Here is an 18,003-nt window from a genome sequence, read left to right as displayed (position 1 = left end):
AAGATGGGTAGCCATGTTTTCTACCAAGATCCAAGCAATGTTAAGAGAACTCAAGGATAGCCTTGTCATCGTAGGTGGATTCCTATGGCAGATTTATAGGAGGACAATGACAAGAATAATACAGGATGGGCAGGTTCACTGTAGCTTTTGAGATTCACTTATTGAAACAGTTTTTAACATAATCTTCCATTATTTTTTAGTGACATCCAATTTTTCATGACCCCATTTGGAGTTTTCTTGGCAAAGATACTGAAGTGGCTTGCCATTTCTTTCTCCAGCTTATTTTACATGTGGTAAAAAATGAAAGCTTTTAACTAAAATTTAAAAGAGTTGGTTAACAATAACTGAAGGACGCCAGTTTTTGAAGGACTGCCCTTTCGGAGGAGACCTGACGAACAGCTGTGTGCCTGCTGATACCGAGCACTCCACTTCCGGGGTGCAAGCTTAAAGGCAAGGAGAGAACGGAAGTGGTCTCTCTCTCTCTCTCTCTCTCTCTCTCTCTCTCTCTCTTGCTCGCTCGCTCTGCACACACACGCTAACTCAGGTTTGACAGCGTGGTCTGGTGATTGGCCTGGTCCTCGGTAACAGCACGTGCTTGACGAAGTTCTCAGTCTCAGAGGTGGCCTTGGGATTTGGTGAGTTTTATAAGGAATATAGACTAAGCTTAGATCTAAGACTATTTATTTGTATTTCTACTTTCCTATTTCTTTAATCAGCATCACCTTGTTTGTTGGCTAATTAATTCCCAAACAATAAAAGCTAAGTAATCCATCTCTAACTAAAGCTCAGAGGCTTCTTTCTCTTACTGGTCTGGGAGATATATAAGGGAAAGGTTAAAGGGGAGTTTAATGCTCTTATATCCAATTTTAAATCTCACATACAGATGAGGAAACTGAGGCAAAGAAGGTTAAGTGACTTGATCAGGGTCACACAGCTAATCTACCCTATGAACAATATAGATAAAAATAAAAAATAGTTAATAGTTACTGAAATAACAAAACATATTTTATGCTTATTAGCCATTATGAAAGCTAGCCTATGGCAGTGAGTACAGATAGAGATAATTAAAAGTAGTAATAATAATAATAAAATTACCAACAAAGGAACTTCACCTTTCATTTGGGAAATGAAAGGCAGAACAAGGAAAGGAACCAAAGATTGCTGAATGCAATGAATTGTATTTTTCTTTCAGTTCCTTATTTAACTTCCACAAGAATATTTCAACTCAACCACTACTACTCCTCAGGTTATGACTCTTTAGATAACCTATCCACTTTCCAATATTCCACAATTTTTCCCTTATTACTTCAAGTATAAATTTCCCTGTTAGCTAAAGAGAAGGCATAATATAAATAATTTGATGAATGCTAAAGGGTGAAGAAACATTTGAGTTTTACTTTCTCATAGTCCAGTTAATTCAAGTGAATGAGTTTTATAGAATAACTAGTGACCTATGGTAACAGGATATCATTAATTCTTATTTCAATTCCTTTCGGGGGGGGGGGGCAATGAAGGTTAAGTGACTTGCCCAGGGTCACATAGCTAGTAAGTGTCAAGTGTCTGAGGCCACACTTGAACTTAGGTACTCCTGAATCCAGGGCCAGTGCTTTATCCACTGCCTCACCTAGCTGCCCCTCAATTCCTTTTAAAATTCTGGCAATCTATGCAGTTTGTAATAGTTTCTCTTTTTTGTTTTAGATGTTTGCTAATATATCTGATTCAAAGATGACAAAAGATCTTTCACTATTTACTGAAGGATTAGCAGTTAGTTATCCTTTATAAAGGTGCCAAGCTGATTTTCCTAAAGCACAGGTATGACTCCATCACAGCCCAACCTGAGAAGCTTCAATGGCTGACTTGTCTCCCCGACCCCACACCTCTCACCCCCTGACATTTAAAGCCCTTCACAATTTGGTTCCAATCTGGTTTTCTAAGGTGATGACACATTACTTACTTACCCTCTCCAGACATCCTTCTATCCAAAGCAGCCTAATGGATATGGCCTTCCTTGCTTTGTATAGTGTGTCCATGGCTGGAAGGCTCTCCCTCCTTGCCTCTGACTCTTAGAACTCCTCCCTTCCTTTTAAAGCTTTGGCTCAAGTGATTCTCCAGTGGTTAGTGCTTCTTCCCTCTTGAAATTCCTTGAGGTTTATTTTACTTTTACTTAGTCTCTTATTTACTTCTTCATGTACGTGTTCTTTCCTTCGCTAGCATGTAAACTCCTTGAGGGCAGGGCTTTCATTTTTGTTTCTGTATTTTCAGGGCCAAGCCTAGTTCCTGGCACATAGCAGACCCTTAATAAATATTTGCTAACCTGATGTGAAATGTGAATTTATTTGGTAAAGTCAAAATAGTTTGGTTTATTTACAATGAACAAGCACCCATATAACCACAAAAATTTAAAGTACAAATAATATTTGTAGCGGAGCTTTAAAAACACTGCGAACATTACTTAACTTTCTCAGTGTCCCTGCAGCACAAGCAAAAACTTCTGAGGGAAAGTACAAGGTGTAGTTAAAACAAAAAACAATTCGTAAACCTGTGGAAATAACTCAGGTCTCCCGCATGTAAGCCATGTGCTTGGTCATCAGCTCAAGCTCTCTTTCCTTGCTGGAGGGAACACTGAATCATTCCAGCATACTGTCGCATTCCCTATACTGCTTTTGGTTAGTCAGCTTGAAATGAGAACAATGCTATCATTTTTCCACAGCATTATAGAGCTGTACATTTATCTTTGCTTAGCTAATTTCACCACCACTACCACAGCTTATGAGTAATGAGATTTAACCATCCAGTAATGCGCCTGGTTCAGTTCTATTCTCTAAAATGTATAAAAATAAAAATAATAGTATCATACTTTACAAATATCATCTCATTTTATCTTTGCAACAACCCTGGAAAGTGAGCGTTGTTATTATTCCCATTAACATATGAAAACACTGAGGCAGAGTGATGGACTTGCCCAGGCTCACAAATCTCAGTTATCTGAGGCAGGATTGAGAATCAGCATTTCCTGACTCTAAACCCTAATACCACTCGACTAAGTCACCAATGTTAATTCAATTTATCCTCTAAGTAATCTAGGTAACTTTTTTTTGGTTTGTTGTGGGGCAATGAGGGTTAAGTGACTTGTCCAGGGTCACACAGCTAGTAAGTGTCAAGTTTCTGAGGCAGGACTTGAATTCAGGTCCTCCTGAGTCCAAGGCTAGTGCTTTATCCACTGTACCATCTAGCTGCCCCTAGGTAACTTTTAAAGTCCATAAATTACAAAGGTACCAAGGTAGAGGAAATATCTTCATCTGAGAGTTCACTACTATACCAATGAAATCACAGATTTAGTCTCTATTTCTACTCTTGGTGGCAAACTAATTAATTCAACCAATCAACCAACAAACAGCTACCAAGTGAGTGCCACGCACCAAGCCCGTGCTAAGAACAGACCACAAAGACAACGTGAAACAGTCCCTGCTCTCCAGGAGCTCACATTGGGGGGGGGGGGCAGGGCGGGGCGAGCAAAACATACATTTACAAGAATTTACACAAAACAAAGGCGGGAGAGTTTTGAGAGGGGGGGAGGAAGAATTAGGAAAGCATTAAAAAGTAAAAGGTTAGCATTTGAGCTGAGTTTTGGTAAGAAGAATTTGATCTCAATGAAGCAAAACTAATGTAAACGTTAATTCAAAAGTATGAGGAGTCAAAAATCAAGTAAAACTTCAGTAAGTTCTAACATATTTATAAACTTGGGGATAGCCAATTTTTACTGTATCCATATTATAAAAAAGGAATTTTTACAAAAGCTAGCTGCCACTCACATGTGGAACAGAACTAATCTGAAGTATTTTATAACATAGTTAAATAAAATGCCCCTGCTGGCACTATGATTATCCTAGGAAAAGAGAAATTTCCAAATGTGGTTATTTTATCAAGTCAGGCAAGGGGAGATGTTTATTGCACATGCCAATGAAATCTAAGTAGATTCTAAATGAAATCTCTCAATCAATTGTAAATTCAGCATCATACAAAACAGACTTCAGGTGGGCAATTACTAAAAGCATCTGACACATATGGCAAACACATTAAGATCAATTCTCCTTATGAGTTGCCATCTATTGTTTCTCCTGGTTTTATAGTACTTACAGTATTTCTCATGAAAACATGTTATGTTAGGAATCCTTTGATCAATCTAAACAGTCACAATGCAACCTGTGAACTCATCTTCCTCACCCTTAAATGTCACCAGTGGGGTTTTTTTCAGCTCAATAAAGCCCCCATTGTCACATCATCATGCTCGAATAGGCATTCTTAGCTTAGGCCCCAAGAGATTGCAGGGCTTTTCTGAACTTGGATGGGGCAAAAAATGTATTTTATTTCAATACAGTTGTAACCCTAAATGGTTTTTTCATTGTTTTTGTTTTTTCATTTAAAAACATCCCTCTGAAAAGGGGTTCCTGGGCTTCACCAGATTGCCAGAGATCCCAGACACAATAAAAGCAAAAGAACCCCAGGTCTGGGGTCACCAAATATACACAAGCAGCCACAAAAGGCCTGAAATGGCTCTGGAGTAGGTCCACTGGCATTAGAGGGCACTGTTGAGCTATTCATGGGGAGCTTTTTCTCTACTGTAGTTACCACCAGTGGCTGTCATAACACAGCTCCTAAAAGTAAATTGTATTTGGTTTTGAACCTTCAATTTTCAAAACAAAACAAAACAAACAAAAAACCCCGCCCACTGGATCTTACCTATAAACTGGATGTCTACAAAGCATTTCCCTGTGTTAGGAACAATGGGCTTTTGACTAAAGCAGCCAAACCCAGACTGGCACAGAGCACTACAGGGAAGATTAAGTTATCCTGAACACTAGGACAGGATTCAGTTGCGGAGCCCAAAGAGAAACTCTGATCTATCCTCTAATGCCAAACAAAGGAGCATGAAGATCCCTAGGGCTTGGGTTTCAGCCATGAAACATATACTCATTTCAAAGCCTTAAGATTTCTCTACCTGAAGAAGAGGCTAAATTCATCTGAACATAAACTAATTCCTGCTGCACAAGCTGTCCAGGTACTAGTTTGGCACCATTTTTATTATTAAAAGTAAATAAAAGGTGTTTAAAATAATTCTTTGAAAATCGTGTCTTAAATGACTAATATGGTAATGTATTACATATATTGCCCATGTATAACCCATATCTGATTCCTTACCTCCTCAGGGAGGGAGGTGGAATAAAATTTGGAATTCAAAACTATAAATTAAAATGTTTATTATTTTTAAAAAATCATTTCTTAAACATCACTCCCTTAAACCAAATGAAAAGAAACTAACACTTCTTTATGTTCTCCAAAAAAGATAAAACTCTGATAGACTGAAATGAAAAGGTACAAAATAGACCAACATATCCCTTTCTCAGTTCTCTGATTTGAGCAAGAAGAAAGGAGGACTTCATTAAAAATATCCAAGAATGAGTACTTTTATTCTTTATGCAGGAAGTTTCGAGCTTATAAGCCAAAAAGAAATCTTCAAGTCTTCACCACTCAAATATATTTCACTACAATCAAAGGAATATTTGAAAAGAAACATTTGAAATATTTGAAAAAGAAATGATCCCCCCCCTTGGTGCCCCCGCCATGTTTATTTAGGTCCTTCAGACATATGACTTGGCTTGGGAACAAATTAAAGCTAGACAACTGTGAGGCTGATATACAGCAGAATAATGCATTCAAAGAGAAGCTGTGGTGTGAGAAAATTCAGAAGCTGATGGAATCTACCATCATATTTTACATCTCTTTTCTTTCTACATGACCTCACCTGGTGAAGTCATCAGCTCCCATGGGTTTAGTAATCATCACTTCTATGCAGAAGATGCTCAGATCTACAGAGCCAGCCTTTATATCTCTTCTGAGTTCAAATCCCAATTCATCAACTGCTTAGTGGATATTTCAAACTGGATGTCCCAGAGGTGTCTCAAATGCAACATGTCCAAAACAGAAGTCATTCATTATCTTTCCTCCAAAACCCACCCCCTCTTCAGATCTCCACTATTACTGTCGAGGGCACCAATACCTCCTTGTCACCCAAGTTTGCAACCTTAGTGTTATCCTCCACTATTGACTCTCACTCCTTCGCTCCACATATACAATGCCTTGTCAAATCTTATCCTTTTTATCTTTACAATATCTGTCAGATCTCTCTTTATCTCTTCTCTTGTACTGCTAACACCATACTTCACATCATAATCTCTCACCTGAATATTCTAACAACAGCCTTCCATCTGGCCTCCCTATCTCAAGTCTTTCCCTACTCCAATCCATATTCTACTTAACTGACCAATGAATTTTCCTTTATTATCTCCAGGAATCACTAGAAAGTACTTTCTTTGCCAGTGAAAACTCTCTACAATCTGGTGCCTTCCTGCTTTTCCAGTCCTCTTATACTCTATTGATATCCACCTGCTCTAGGGAATACTGGCCTAGACTGTGGCTCCTTGCGTACAACGCCCCACCTCCCATCTATGTGCTTTGGCATTGACTGTAGTCATACCTGCAATGGTCTCTCTAATCTATCTCTTAGAATCTCTGGCTTCCTTCAAGATTCAGCTCAAATTCCACATTCTTCAGGAGGTCACTTTAAGTTCCTCGGGTTGCTAAGCCTTCCTCCCTAGGTTAACCTTCTGTCAAGTCTGTATGTATCTTGTATGAAAGTATTTATTAACATGTTGTTTCTAGTGTTAAAATTCAAATTCCTTAAGAAAAGGGACTGGTTTTTGCCTTTCTTTGTATTTCTAGTGTCTAGTATGGTGTCTGGCATATAGTAAATGCTTAATAAATGCTTATTGATTGGTCGCTCAAAATTTTTTTGTTGAATACTTGCATAAATGAGAATTAGGAATCAAAGTTTCTAAGGATGAATAGGACACCACCTGTCCCAACATAAAACAATGACACTCTATCACTGGGTTTAACAAAATGGAACATACTGATAACATCACTGGGTCTTTATCATTACATATGACACCATAACCAGACCGATGAGTTTTAATGAAACTGTATCTGAGAGATTGTGAAGGTCTCTTAAGCAAACATTATAAGTATATTATTCATGAAGAATATAATGTCTTATTCATCTCTTCCTTCTCAGCCACAAGCTAACGGTCATTTAATAGTGGCAATACCTATTAAACAAGATAGAAGACAATGAATTTTCATTATTCTTTATTTAAGAAGGTTACCTACCCTCTTATCTATTCTTTTAGCAGCTCTCATTGTTGTTTTTTTTGGGGGGGGGGTTCTGGGGGTTTTTTTGGTGAGGCAATTGGGGTTAAATGACTTGCCCAGGGTCATACAGCTAGTAAGTGTTAAGTCTCTGAGGCCGAATTTGAACTCAGGTCCTCTTGACCCCAGGGCTAGTGTTCTATCCACTGTGCCACCTAGCTGCCCCAGCTCTCATTGTTAAGAGAACAGCATTTCAATTTACTAATGCCTTTTGAGGAAAACACTGACTCTATCCATGAATAATCAGTCACTAACGCTTTGCCTAGCTTTAAAACTACAGGAATTTCTCTCATTTCTGGATATTTCTTTGCTATTTTTGCAGGTCCATAACTTGGTCCTTCATTTTTTTCATTTGAGTTATATTAAAATATCACAATTCACCAGTAGGTGCCACAATCTAAACCAGGAGGTGCTCTAAGGAGAAAAATCCTCTAAACTGTAGTTCTGGGTTATTTAAAACAAATGTGCTCATTCTGTTATAGAGTTTGTAAATGTGTAATTCATTCACCCACAGATCCATCCTACAGATATTCATTAAGAATACGAGCAAAGTATCACACCAGTGACTATGGGACAAGATCAAATACCAAGATCGAGCCTTTTGATGGCCTCATGGAGCTTGGATAGAAGTTTCTGTTTAGTCCATATCCAGTGGGATTTCAATGATGACAATACTGATATTATTAGCAGCTGGCATTTATGCAGCAGTGCTTTAAGATCTGCAAAAACCCTAGAAAAATCTCACTGGAGTATTATTACCACCCTGTGCAGTAAGTACTACGGGTACCATTATCCCCACTTTAAAGATGAAGGTCCACAGAGGTGAAGGGGACATGTGGTAATCACAAATATAAAGTCAAAGATGGAATTTGAGCCTAAACCTTGTTGATGCCAAGACCAGCATCCTATTCACTGAGGTGCACTATAAAATATTGTTTAAACACAACTATTACTGATATCTGGCAGAATATATTCCCTTCCTAACATTTTTAGAGCTCATGACTGATGTCAGGAAAAACTACTTTGAAGAGGGAAGACTTTTTACTGGATAAAGAGCTAAATTTTATGAAGAATCTGTCCTATCACAAAAGACAACTATTAGCAACCACAAAAATACACTAACTTACCACTACTGCCACAGTCTGCACAAGACAGGAGTTCTTCTGGTTTTTTCTCTCGATTTGATTCTTTTGTCCCCAAACAAAAGCTACATATTGGAATGGGATCAGCTCGAGGCTAAAACAAAATAAAAATTTTTTTTAAATGATTAGTTTTACCATAACCACATAGTACTATAGTATTATACTTTGAAATGAATAAAACCTGGGGCAGCTAGGTGGCACAGTGGGTAAAGCACTGGCCCTGGATTCAGGAGGACCTGAGTTCAAATCCGGCCTCAGACATTTGACACTTACTAGCTGTGTGACCCTGGGCAAGTCACTTAACCCTCATTGCCCTGCCAAAAAAAAAAAAAAAAGAAAGAAAGAAAAGAAATGAATAAAACCAAACCAAAAATTTCATATATGTCTTTGACAAGGAAATGGCATCCACTTAAGATGACCATTACTATTAATTAGAGTCAAAAGTAAATGGCTAATACTGCAAGCTCTTTATATTACATAAATACAATACGATCATCAAAACTAACATGGAAGGCAGTTATATACAAAGCAGCCAACAAAGAACATTTATTATGAGGAATTTATTTGAGATCCCAACTGTTACCATAAACAACACCTTTAACAAAATCATTCATCTAATGATTAATGAGAAAACAATGTACATTTCTATAGTGAATTTAAAAGTTCATAAGATGCTTTACTCATAATAACCAAGTTAAGCAGTAACAGTATTATTATCTTACTTTCATGTACAAATAAGGAAACTGAGGCACCGAGAGGGTAAGTGACTGCCAGAGGCCCCAAAGCTACTAAGTGTCAAAAGTGGCTGGAGTTTGAATTAACATCTCATAACTATTAAAGCAATGCTCTCTTCAAGGTACTGGAATGAATGAGATCATGAATGTAATTTAAATAGGGTGAAATTTTTAAAATAGACCACTGCTTTGCTAAAATGTTTAAATACAGCTAATTTTTATCTATTTCTTAAATATTAACCACAAAAATGGCCTAGTTTCTACAAGTGACATAAATAAGACATGCACCAAATAAGAATAAAGTATTTTGGTGGGATCACCAGAAAGGACGAAAAGGCCACCATTAACAGCTTCAAAAATATGTTCTTTTTGACACCCAACTTCAAAGATAAACCGTGCTAAACAAAGGTGAATTCTCAATTTCTGACATTACCATTTTGTAAAAGAAACAAGAAAACATTTGTCTAACCTCTAGCACCCTATTAGGATCACTATGGAAATCACTCTTAACAATGTATAAATCTGCATAAATTTTCAGGTTTCTCAATTGCTATTTACCACTCCCAGCAACTCTAATGTTCTTATCCACAGAATAGGTGACTCCAAACTCAAGAGGTTTCTTTGCATCAGTCTGAACATACAATAATAGTGCACGAAAAATAAATTTTCAGCAGAAATCTAAAGGTTTTAAAGTTGTTTAGCAGGTTGAATGTTTTACTTTAAGATCTTCCAATCTGTTTACTTTAATCTCATAAACCAAAAATCTATTAGAAACACAACCCCATAATAACACCAGAGAAAAATAATCATTGGGCCTAAATTTATAAATGTATCTGGTCATATAGAAACATTTCACACTATGTTAAAGAAAATTTAAAGCCACGTATGTGTTAAACTTACAAAAATCCCTACATAGATACTTTTAAAAAGATACTCAAAAGATCAATTTTAAAATAAGTAAAGAAACAGTATTTTCTCACCTCCAAGGGCTATACTTAATTTCAACAATTTTCTTTAATATATTGCAATATCTCTAAAACCAGAATTAATCTTGCATCTAAGGAATGCTCTAACAGAGTATTCATACGCTGTCCACAAATGATTATTAGCATTATTTTACAATTTGGACATTTCTTATGTTCTTCCTTTCAACTTAATTTATACTTCTAATATATTCATTCTTTAGAAAGCAAAGTAACTATGAAAATGCATTTTTATTTCTAGTCACAGCTAGAAAACTGAGCACAGTCTACTAGAAAAATAAAAAAATACAGAGTACTGCAAATTGGTCACTGATTCTTGCCAGTTTTTAAAATGCCAGATAATCAGTGCCACATAATTATGGATCCATAGTTATTACTTGTGAGTGTTCAACTGCAGTACCTTGGGAACACTTTTGTTCCTTTAAATAGCAATTAAAAGAACAATCTGATTTTAAAGTGACAACATTCCCCTGATAGATTCTAGCTAAAACCCAGTCTTTGCACTAATGGGATTCTTGCTTTCATTTGATATAACAATGCTCAAGCCATTTCTGCCATCCTAGCAGTGCTAAATAATTTACGAAATGTCACATATCATTCACGCAATGAAACAAATCCAAATCTACAATCCCATTTATCTTTCCCAGATGAATTTTTAGCTGCAAGAAAGACATGGCCATCAGCCAGCATTCATGCTCATTTTCGTTTTTTAACTAAAGGTAACATAAAGGACAAAGGTTGCTAGTAGTTCATGGCTAGAAAGAATGATGTCCCCTACTATACACAATAATACAAAGCAGAGATATTGTCACTTCGTGCTATGTTTAAGAGAGCCCCATGATGCTGATGTGTGCTTAAAACCATTTATTTAAGGATAACTAACTCACAATACTTTCAAAAAACAGCAACAACAAACCAGTGCAGTAAACTAAATTATTGATAATTCAAGGCACCTTTTTCTTTTCTTTTTTTTCCAATTTCAGTATAGCAGATTTTAATTAACTTGTAAAAAAAATTGTCACTTCTGTAGAATAAAACTTTTAAAGTAATGTGTGCAAATGGGTCAAAGAATTGACTCACTATCCTTAGAACATATACAGGCGGTTTCAAAAAAATAATCCTTTCTAATAAATTTAAATGGATTTTCCTCACAAAAGTTTTAAACTGACCTCTTCCATTGAAAGGAATCCTATCTAAATGGCCTCAAAGTGGAACTAGGAACAGAACTTCCATTTCCAAGGTTTTGTCTCTGTTACCTGCTACCCCATCACATCTACATTCCTGTAACATTCGAGAGATACCAACTCACATGAAAAGACTGCTAAATGTACAGCTTAGAAATACTCTGCCTCTGAGGAAGGAGGCAGAAGCAGTGGCTCCCTTGGCCACTCCCATGGCACAATCAAGAACCGTGACCTGGAGTAGAGACCTTCTTTCAACAATGGTTACTTTTTTCTCTTTTGTTTTGAAGATCAGGATGGGAAGGACGGGGGGGGGGGGGGGGGGGGGGGGGGGGGGGGGGGGGGGGGGAGATAAGAGGTCTCCATGTCCCTGCCACTAATTTCATTAGTGACACAAGAGGGAGGGTATTAGGGTGCCATGAGACCTATGATCTTGTCTCAGCTCTACATTTAACTTGCTGTGCAATCTTGCCAAGTTTTCGTTTTCTCATCTACGAAGTAGAGTAGGGGTGTAATTATGAGAAATCCTAGAGAGCAAGAGAGCAGGAGGAGAGTTAGAAGGCTGTGGAAGAACATGTATTTTGGCTTTCAAAAAGGTAGGTTCTGAGAATTACTGATGAGTGAGATTGATGCTGATCCTTGGCAAAATTCTAGAAATGTTAAAATGACCATTTATGAGCACTAGGAGTCAAAATGGGATCATTAAAATGAAGTCACACAAAACTAATTTAATTTCCTTTTAAAAAATTAGATCGCTAAATTTTATATCAGTAAAATGCCATAGATATAATATACTCAGATTTCAATCCAACAGTTGACAAAGTGACTATTTAAATACTTGTCCACAAGCCAGAGAACAAAGGTTTAGGTGGTGGTACAGTTAAGTGAATTTTTTTTTTGGCAGGGCAATGAGGGTTAAGTGACTTGCCCAGGGTCACACAGCTAGGAAGTGTCAAGTGTCTGAGGCCGGATTTTAACTCGGGTCCTCCTGAATCCTGGACCTGTGCTCTATCCACTGCACCACCTAGCTGCCCCAGTTAGGTGAATTCTTCACAGGTTGTACCACTGTAATCAGCTGATATAGTAACAGACTGTTGCCAAGATAGAAGGAAATCTCTAGTGGCTTGTTAGAAGAGGCTGTACTAGGGCTTCGTATGAAGACAAAGATGGCGTGCTTAGCAAATCTGTAAGCAAAAAGTTCAGAGCTGTATAGCTAGTATTCTGGATGACAAAATCAAGATTCAAACAGTGCCTAAGAGGCTGAACAGACTGTTGTTGTTGAGTCATTTCGGTCGTGTCTGAATGACTTGCCCTAAAGCACAGGCTTGACCATGGGACTCAACTTCAAAATAAACTCCATTTCCTTGAGAATCAAACACCACTTCTTCTTTTGGCATTTTCAATCCTTTACAACCTGACCCTAGCCTACCTTTCCAAAATTATTGAACATTTTTTCTCTTCACACATCCTGTGGCTCAATGCAACTGGCCCTCCTTTCATGACACTCCATCTCCCACTGCCTTGGCAACAGCTGCTCTTGTATCTCCTCCACTCCCTCCTTCCCGCCTCTTAGAATCCTAAGTTTCCTACAAAGGTCAGGAGGCTTCTCCTGAGTCCCCCAGGCACAAAAGCCTCTCCCCAAATTAGCTTGTACACCTTTTTTTTGGTATATGTACTTACATGTGTATAAATTGCACATCCCCAATATAATTTCCTTGAGGGTAGAGACTATCTCATTTTTGTCTTTGTAGCCTTAGTACCTATCATTGATGAAATCTTTGTTGAATGATTAATTTCCCATGGTCTCAAAAGCAGTCATGAGCAAAACTCTGAAGAGGAATCAGATTCTCTGACTCCAAACCTAGTGTTCTTTCAAGTGTACAAAATGATCAGAATTGTTCTTTAAGGAAGACTATTGTTGGCAGACTGGAGATGGAGAGAGAATGAAGAAGAGAGGAAGAGTGGAGAGTACACATGGAGAGACTAGTTTTGGCAAACCTCTTCCTCAGAGAAAGAAGTAAAGGAGAAGACAGTGGGTGAAGATGTGACCTGGTGTCAGGAAGATCTGAGTTCAAATTCTTCCTCAGACACCTCCTGTGTCAGTGATCTAGGGCAAGTCAATTAATCTCTCTCAATTTCCTCATTTGTAAAATGAGAATAATAATATTACCAACTTCACAGGATTGTTGAAAGGACCAAATGAGATAATCTATGTAAAGTCCTTTGCAAACCACAAAGTCTTATATAAATGCAAGCCATTGTTGTTTTTACTGTTACTGTTGCTCACAGTAAGGTAAGGCAAGGATCTCAGCTAAGAGATGGGGTTAGAGGCAGAACTGGGGACTTTAGGCGGGAAGGAAGAGTTTGTAGCAGCTGTTGAAGATAAAAAAAAATAAACCTTTTCCTGAGCAGTAATGTAGGTCCAGGTGAGGCTAGATAATATAATTTTGTGCTTGATCCAGTACGCAGGACTTCCACCATTAAGAATTCAACATTTTGGGGCAGCTAGGTGGTGCAATGGATAAGGCACGGCCCTGGATTCAGGAACATGAGTTCAAATCCAGCCTCAGACACTTGACACTTACTAGCTATGTGACCCTGGGCAAGACACTTAACCTTCATTGCCCCATCAAAAAAAATTTTTTTTAATTCAACATTTTAGGAGTACCAAAGGAAAAGAGATGAAGGAAGGGACCAAAGGTTGAAGTTTAGCAGGGAACGAATGGTATCTGAACAAAGGAGTCAAGGAACCAAAGGTAGAGGACAAAATACAGTTGAATATGTCAATATTCAAAGGAAATAAAGGTCAGAGCAGGGGTGATAGATTGGGAAAAAGGGAAAGACAGACAAACTGAAAATTTCAACAAGGAAGTAGAATAGGTTTAGGAGGAGTGAAGCAGAATGAAAAATGCAAGGACAGGAAATTATCAAAATTTTCAAGATAAATAAAAAACCCAGAGCTCAAAAAGTAGATCCTAAAACGAGAAGGAAAAAATAAATCCTTAAAAACAATATAAAACTCTTATTATAAGACAGAGGAAACTGAACCAATGGTTCATGAAACACAGAATCTTGTAGATTCCCAAGAGAAGAGGGAATAACAAGAAAATCCAGGATGATTCAGTAGAAAAATGAAATTCATAAAATAAATCAGAAAGAAATATAGGTCAGAACTTTGACCTCTCAACACAGATAAAGTATAAATAATGCAAAAATCATCCCTACAATAGGATAATAAATGCAGAATTTAAAAACTTAATCAGGAGATTGGGAAGACATGACTTTAGAATGATGAACCTCTCTAAAGACATGAAAGATTAAAAGATTTACAACAAAAATATATTGAACTAGAGCGAAAACTGGAAGAAGCAAAAAGGCAACATCTAAAGAAATAGGAATTTTTCATTAAAAACTGCAAAAAAAGTTTTCTTCAAAAAAAAAACAAACCCAAAAAACAAAAACCCAACAACAACCAAACCACACATGAATTCTGCATATACCAAAATAAGTGACCTTTAGAAGATACTCAGAGACAACTTAAGGTCTCTGAAAAGAACATAACAAAATTTAAAAACCCAAACACTATAATGTATGAAATAATATAAGAAAACTGCCCAGAACTTCTGAATATAGAAAACAAAGCATTAATCAAGAGAATCCACAAATTACAACCAGAATAACAACAATATCTCATACTTCAAATACCAAAACAAGCAGAGGTCAAATTTAGCAATTTCGATTTCAAACAACAAATTCTGCAAGTGACCAGGAGAAAGGCTTTCAAATATAAAAGAAAGGACATTTGACTCGAGATTATTCTACAGTCACCAAAGATTTCAAGAGAAAAGTGAATAAAATGTTGCTTTTAAAAAAGAAAGCAGCTCCAGCTGAAAAACAAATGACAGACTTTGAAAATAGTCATCTAATTATCAAAGGAAAAAGATGGGCATTCAGCTAAAGAGAAACATCTGAGGCATTCTATTAAGGAAGGAAAATAAGTATGAGCAAAAAAAAAAATGTGCAAATATTCCAAATAACAGAAGTACGGGAAAAGTAATTAAGTTGACAAGCACTGCTTATGAAATGCCTACTATGTGCCAGGAAGTCCTGGGGATAAAAAGAAAAGCAAAAGCAGCTGCTGTCAAAGGGATCCCTCTGTAAGTGGAGCCAAGTAAACACCTATGCACAAACAAGGTTTGTACAAGATGACTGGCCATATTGAAGAGGGAAGGTATTCGCATTAAGGGCAGTGAGAAGCTTCTTGCAGATAAGACGCTAGCTAAAGTTTGAAGGAAGCAACAAAAGCCAGGAGACAGAGGTGAGGACAGGGAAAATCCCGGGCATGAGGTACTGTCAGTGAAAACTGGGTCAGAAGGAGGCACGTCTTGGGTGAGGAAGCTGGATCACAGGAGGAAAGGCTGTACTTCAATGCGGGAGAGAAAAACCCATTGAAAGGACCTTTCATGGAGAAAGCATCCTCTGCCTATGATGAGGAGGGGCGGGAACCTCATGATGGATTTAAGTTGATGGGGAGGCTACCTGCTGTGAGAGTGCTGTATTCCCATGACAGATGACAACTTCCTGGTTGAGAAAAAAGTCTTATTTGAGTTCTAAAAGTCATCTGGCACGCAAAATGGGGAAGGAGATGAGATGGCAAATCTACAAAGAGGTAAAATGATCTAGGTAGGGGAGAGTAGAATTGGACTGAATGATTTGGGACACAGCTTTACCGTGGGGCCCTGCTTCTATATCACATCATTTTCCTCATAAATCAATACTTCTCTAAGAGTGAGACGCAGCAGAGAAATGGATGGTGGGGCAAGACCTAAGAAGGAAATAATACAGAAATTGGTTAGAAGAGGAGATCAAAGCTGGTACTTCTGAAATGTTGACGAATCCCATGAGAAATACAAGAGAGATTTTAAAAGGAATAAATGTAGGTAAAGCCACCAAATCAGAAAAATAAATCTCAGAACAGATTGGAAAGGAAGAGAATTAATGAAGAAACAATGCAAAGAAAATACTCCTTAGAAAAATGAGCAATAAAAGTAAAACTGACTAAACTCGGTAAAAGAAGACAGAGGGGAGGAGAATTAAGTGAAAGGGAAAGAATAGGATTAGGCCTTAATGCATTTAGCCTACTCCCATTCTCTTAAACTATGAGTAAGAGAATATGCATATAGCTAGGTGGCTCAGTAGTTTAGCGTGCCAGACCTAGTGTCAGGAAGACCTGAATTCAAATCTGACCTCAGATACTTACTAGCTGTGTGACCCTGGAAAAGTCACTTAACCTTGTCTGCCTCAGTTCCTCATCTGTAAAATGAGCTGGAAAAGAAAATTGTAAACCATTCTAGAATCTTTGCCAAGAAAAGGGTTACAAAGAATCAGACGACTGAAACAACTCAACAATAATATGCACTTAGAGTCACTATGTGTCCTGGTCAGCCTCTTGGGGCACAAGGTCTGGGCAGAATGTATAAAGATATTTTTTTTTTGCATATTTCTACTTTAAGATACTTCTACCCTTGGTATTGGTACTGGTTTGGCTGTGCCAGGACTGAGATTATATCTTATGCATAGAAGTCTTAGATGTATGGTAATGTCTAAAGCACCAGATAAGATCCATGGTCCTTAGAACCCATATTCTTTCTCTGACAAGACTGCCAAACAGCAATTTCTGTGAGAACTTACTATATATGACATTCTCCATGATATTATATTCAGAGATTTCCCTTAATAACTATAATATTTGAATTTATTTGGACTCTTTTCAAACATATTGATAAGTTATTTTCTACCTATCTTTTTTCATTGACTCATGCTTTAAGAATCATTTACTATTGGGGCAGCTAGGTGGCACAGTGGATAGAGCACCAGCCCTGGAGTCAGGAGGACCTGAGTTCAAATCTGGCCTCAGACACTTAACACTTACTAGCTGTGTGACCCTGGGCAAGTCACTTGACCCCAATTGCCTCACTAAAAAAAAAAAAAAAAGAACCGCTTACTATTTAGACAAAAAGACCTAACAACTTCTGGATCACAGAAATATGTTATCTTAAAAAACAAACAAAAAACACCATGACCTCCCAAAACAAATTATATGCCGGATTTTTGGAGTACTATGTAAAATTTACAATGCTGATGATGAATATACCCTCTGAAAAAGATTCCTTTAAGATTAATTAATTGCGAAGTGGAAAAGATGAGTAGAAAATTCTTTCTTGAGAACATAAAAGATAAAAGAGCTCATTTTTATTACATGAAAAGCTTTTGCATAAACAAAATCATTGCAACTAGGATTAAAAAAGGAAGTTCTTGATGGGGGAAAGAAAGTTTTATATTAAATGTCATTAATATGCATCTCATATTCAAGATATTTTAAGAATTAACTCAAATACATAAGAACAAGACCATTTCTGAAAAGATAAGGGAGCAAAGGATTTAATAAATAATCCTCAAAAAAAGAAATGGGAATTAATAACCATTTTGAAAGACCTCCAAATCACTAATAACATGATAAATAAAAAACGACTCTGAGGTTTCATCTCACATTTAGCAAATTGTCAAAGATATCAAAACAGCAAAACAGTTTTGGAGGGGCTGCAGAAAGACATGCACTCTCATGGTTGGCAGAACTGCAAACTAGAAAACAATTTGAGATTATGCTAAAGAAGTTTGAAACATTTGCAGCCTTTGA

The 18,003-nt window shown here is 37.3% G+C and overlaps 1 protein-coding gene across 5 annotated transcripts in view; it reads right to left on the bottom strand.

Annotated features, from left to right (window-relative positions):
* Positions 1 to 18,003, bottom strand: part of KAT6B (lysine acetyltransferase 6B) — a 239,857-nt gene that overhangs the window by 84,099 nt on the left and 137,755 nt on the right. For all 5 annotated transcript variants that reach the window (XM_043985361.1, XM_043985360.1, XM_043985359.1 and 2 more), the window contains exon 4: positions 8,394 to 8,502. In XM_043985361.1, coding sequence (XP_043841296.1) covers positions 8,394 to 8,502 — 109 coding nt within the window. The remainder of the gene's footprint in view (positions 1 to 8,393; positions 8,503 to 18,003) is intronic.

This window comes from Dromiciops gliroides, chromosome 2 (genome assembly GCF_019393635.1).
Source record: "Dromiciops gliroides isolate mDroGli1 chromosome 2, mDroGli1.pri, whole genome shotgun sequence".
NCBI lineage: Eukaryota > Metazoa > Chordata > Mammalia > Microbiotheria > Microbiotheriidae > Dromiciops > Dromiciops gliroides.
This window is presented reverse-complemented; position numbering and strand designations above follow the sequence as displayed.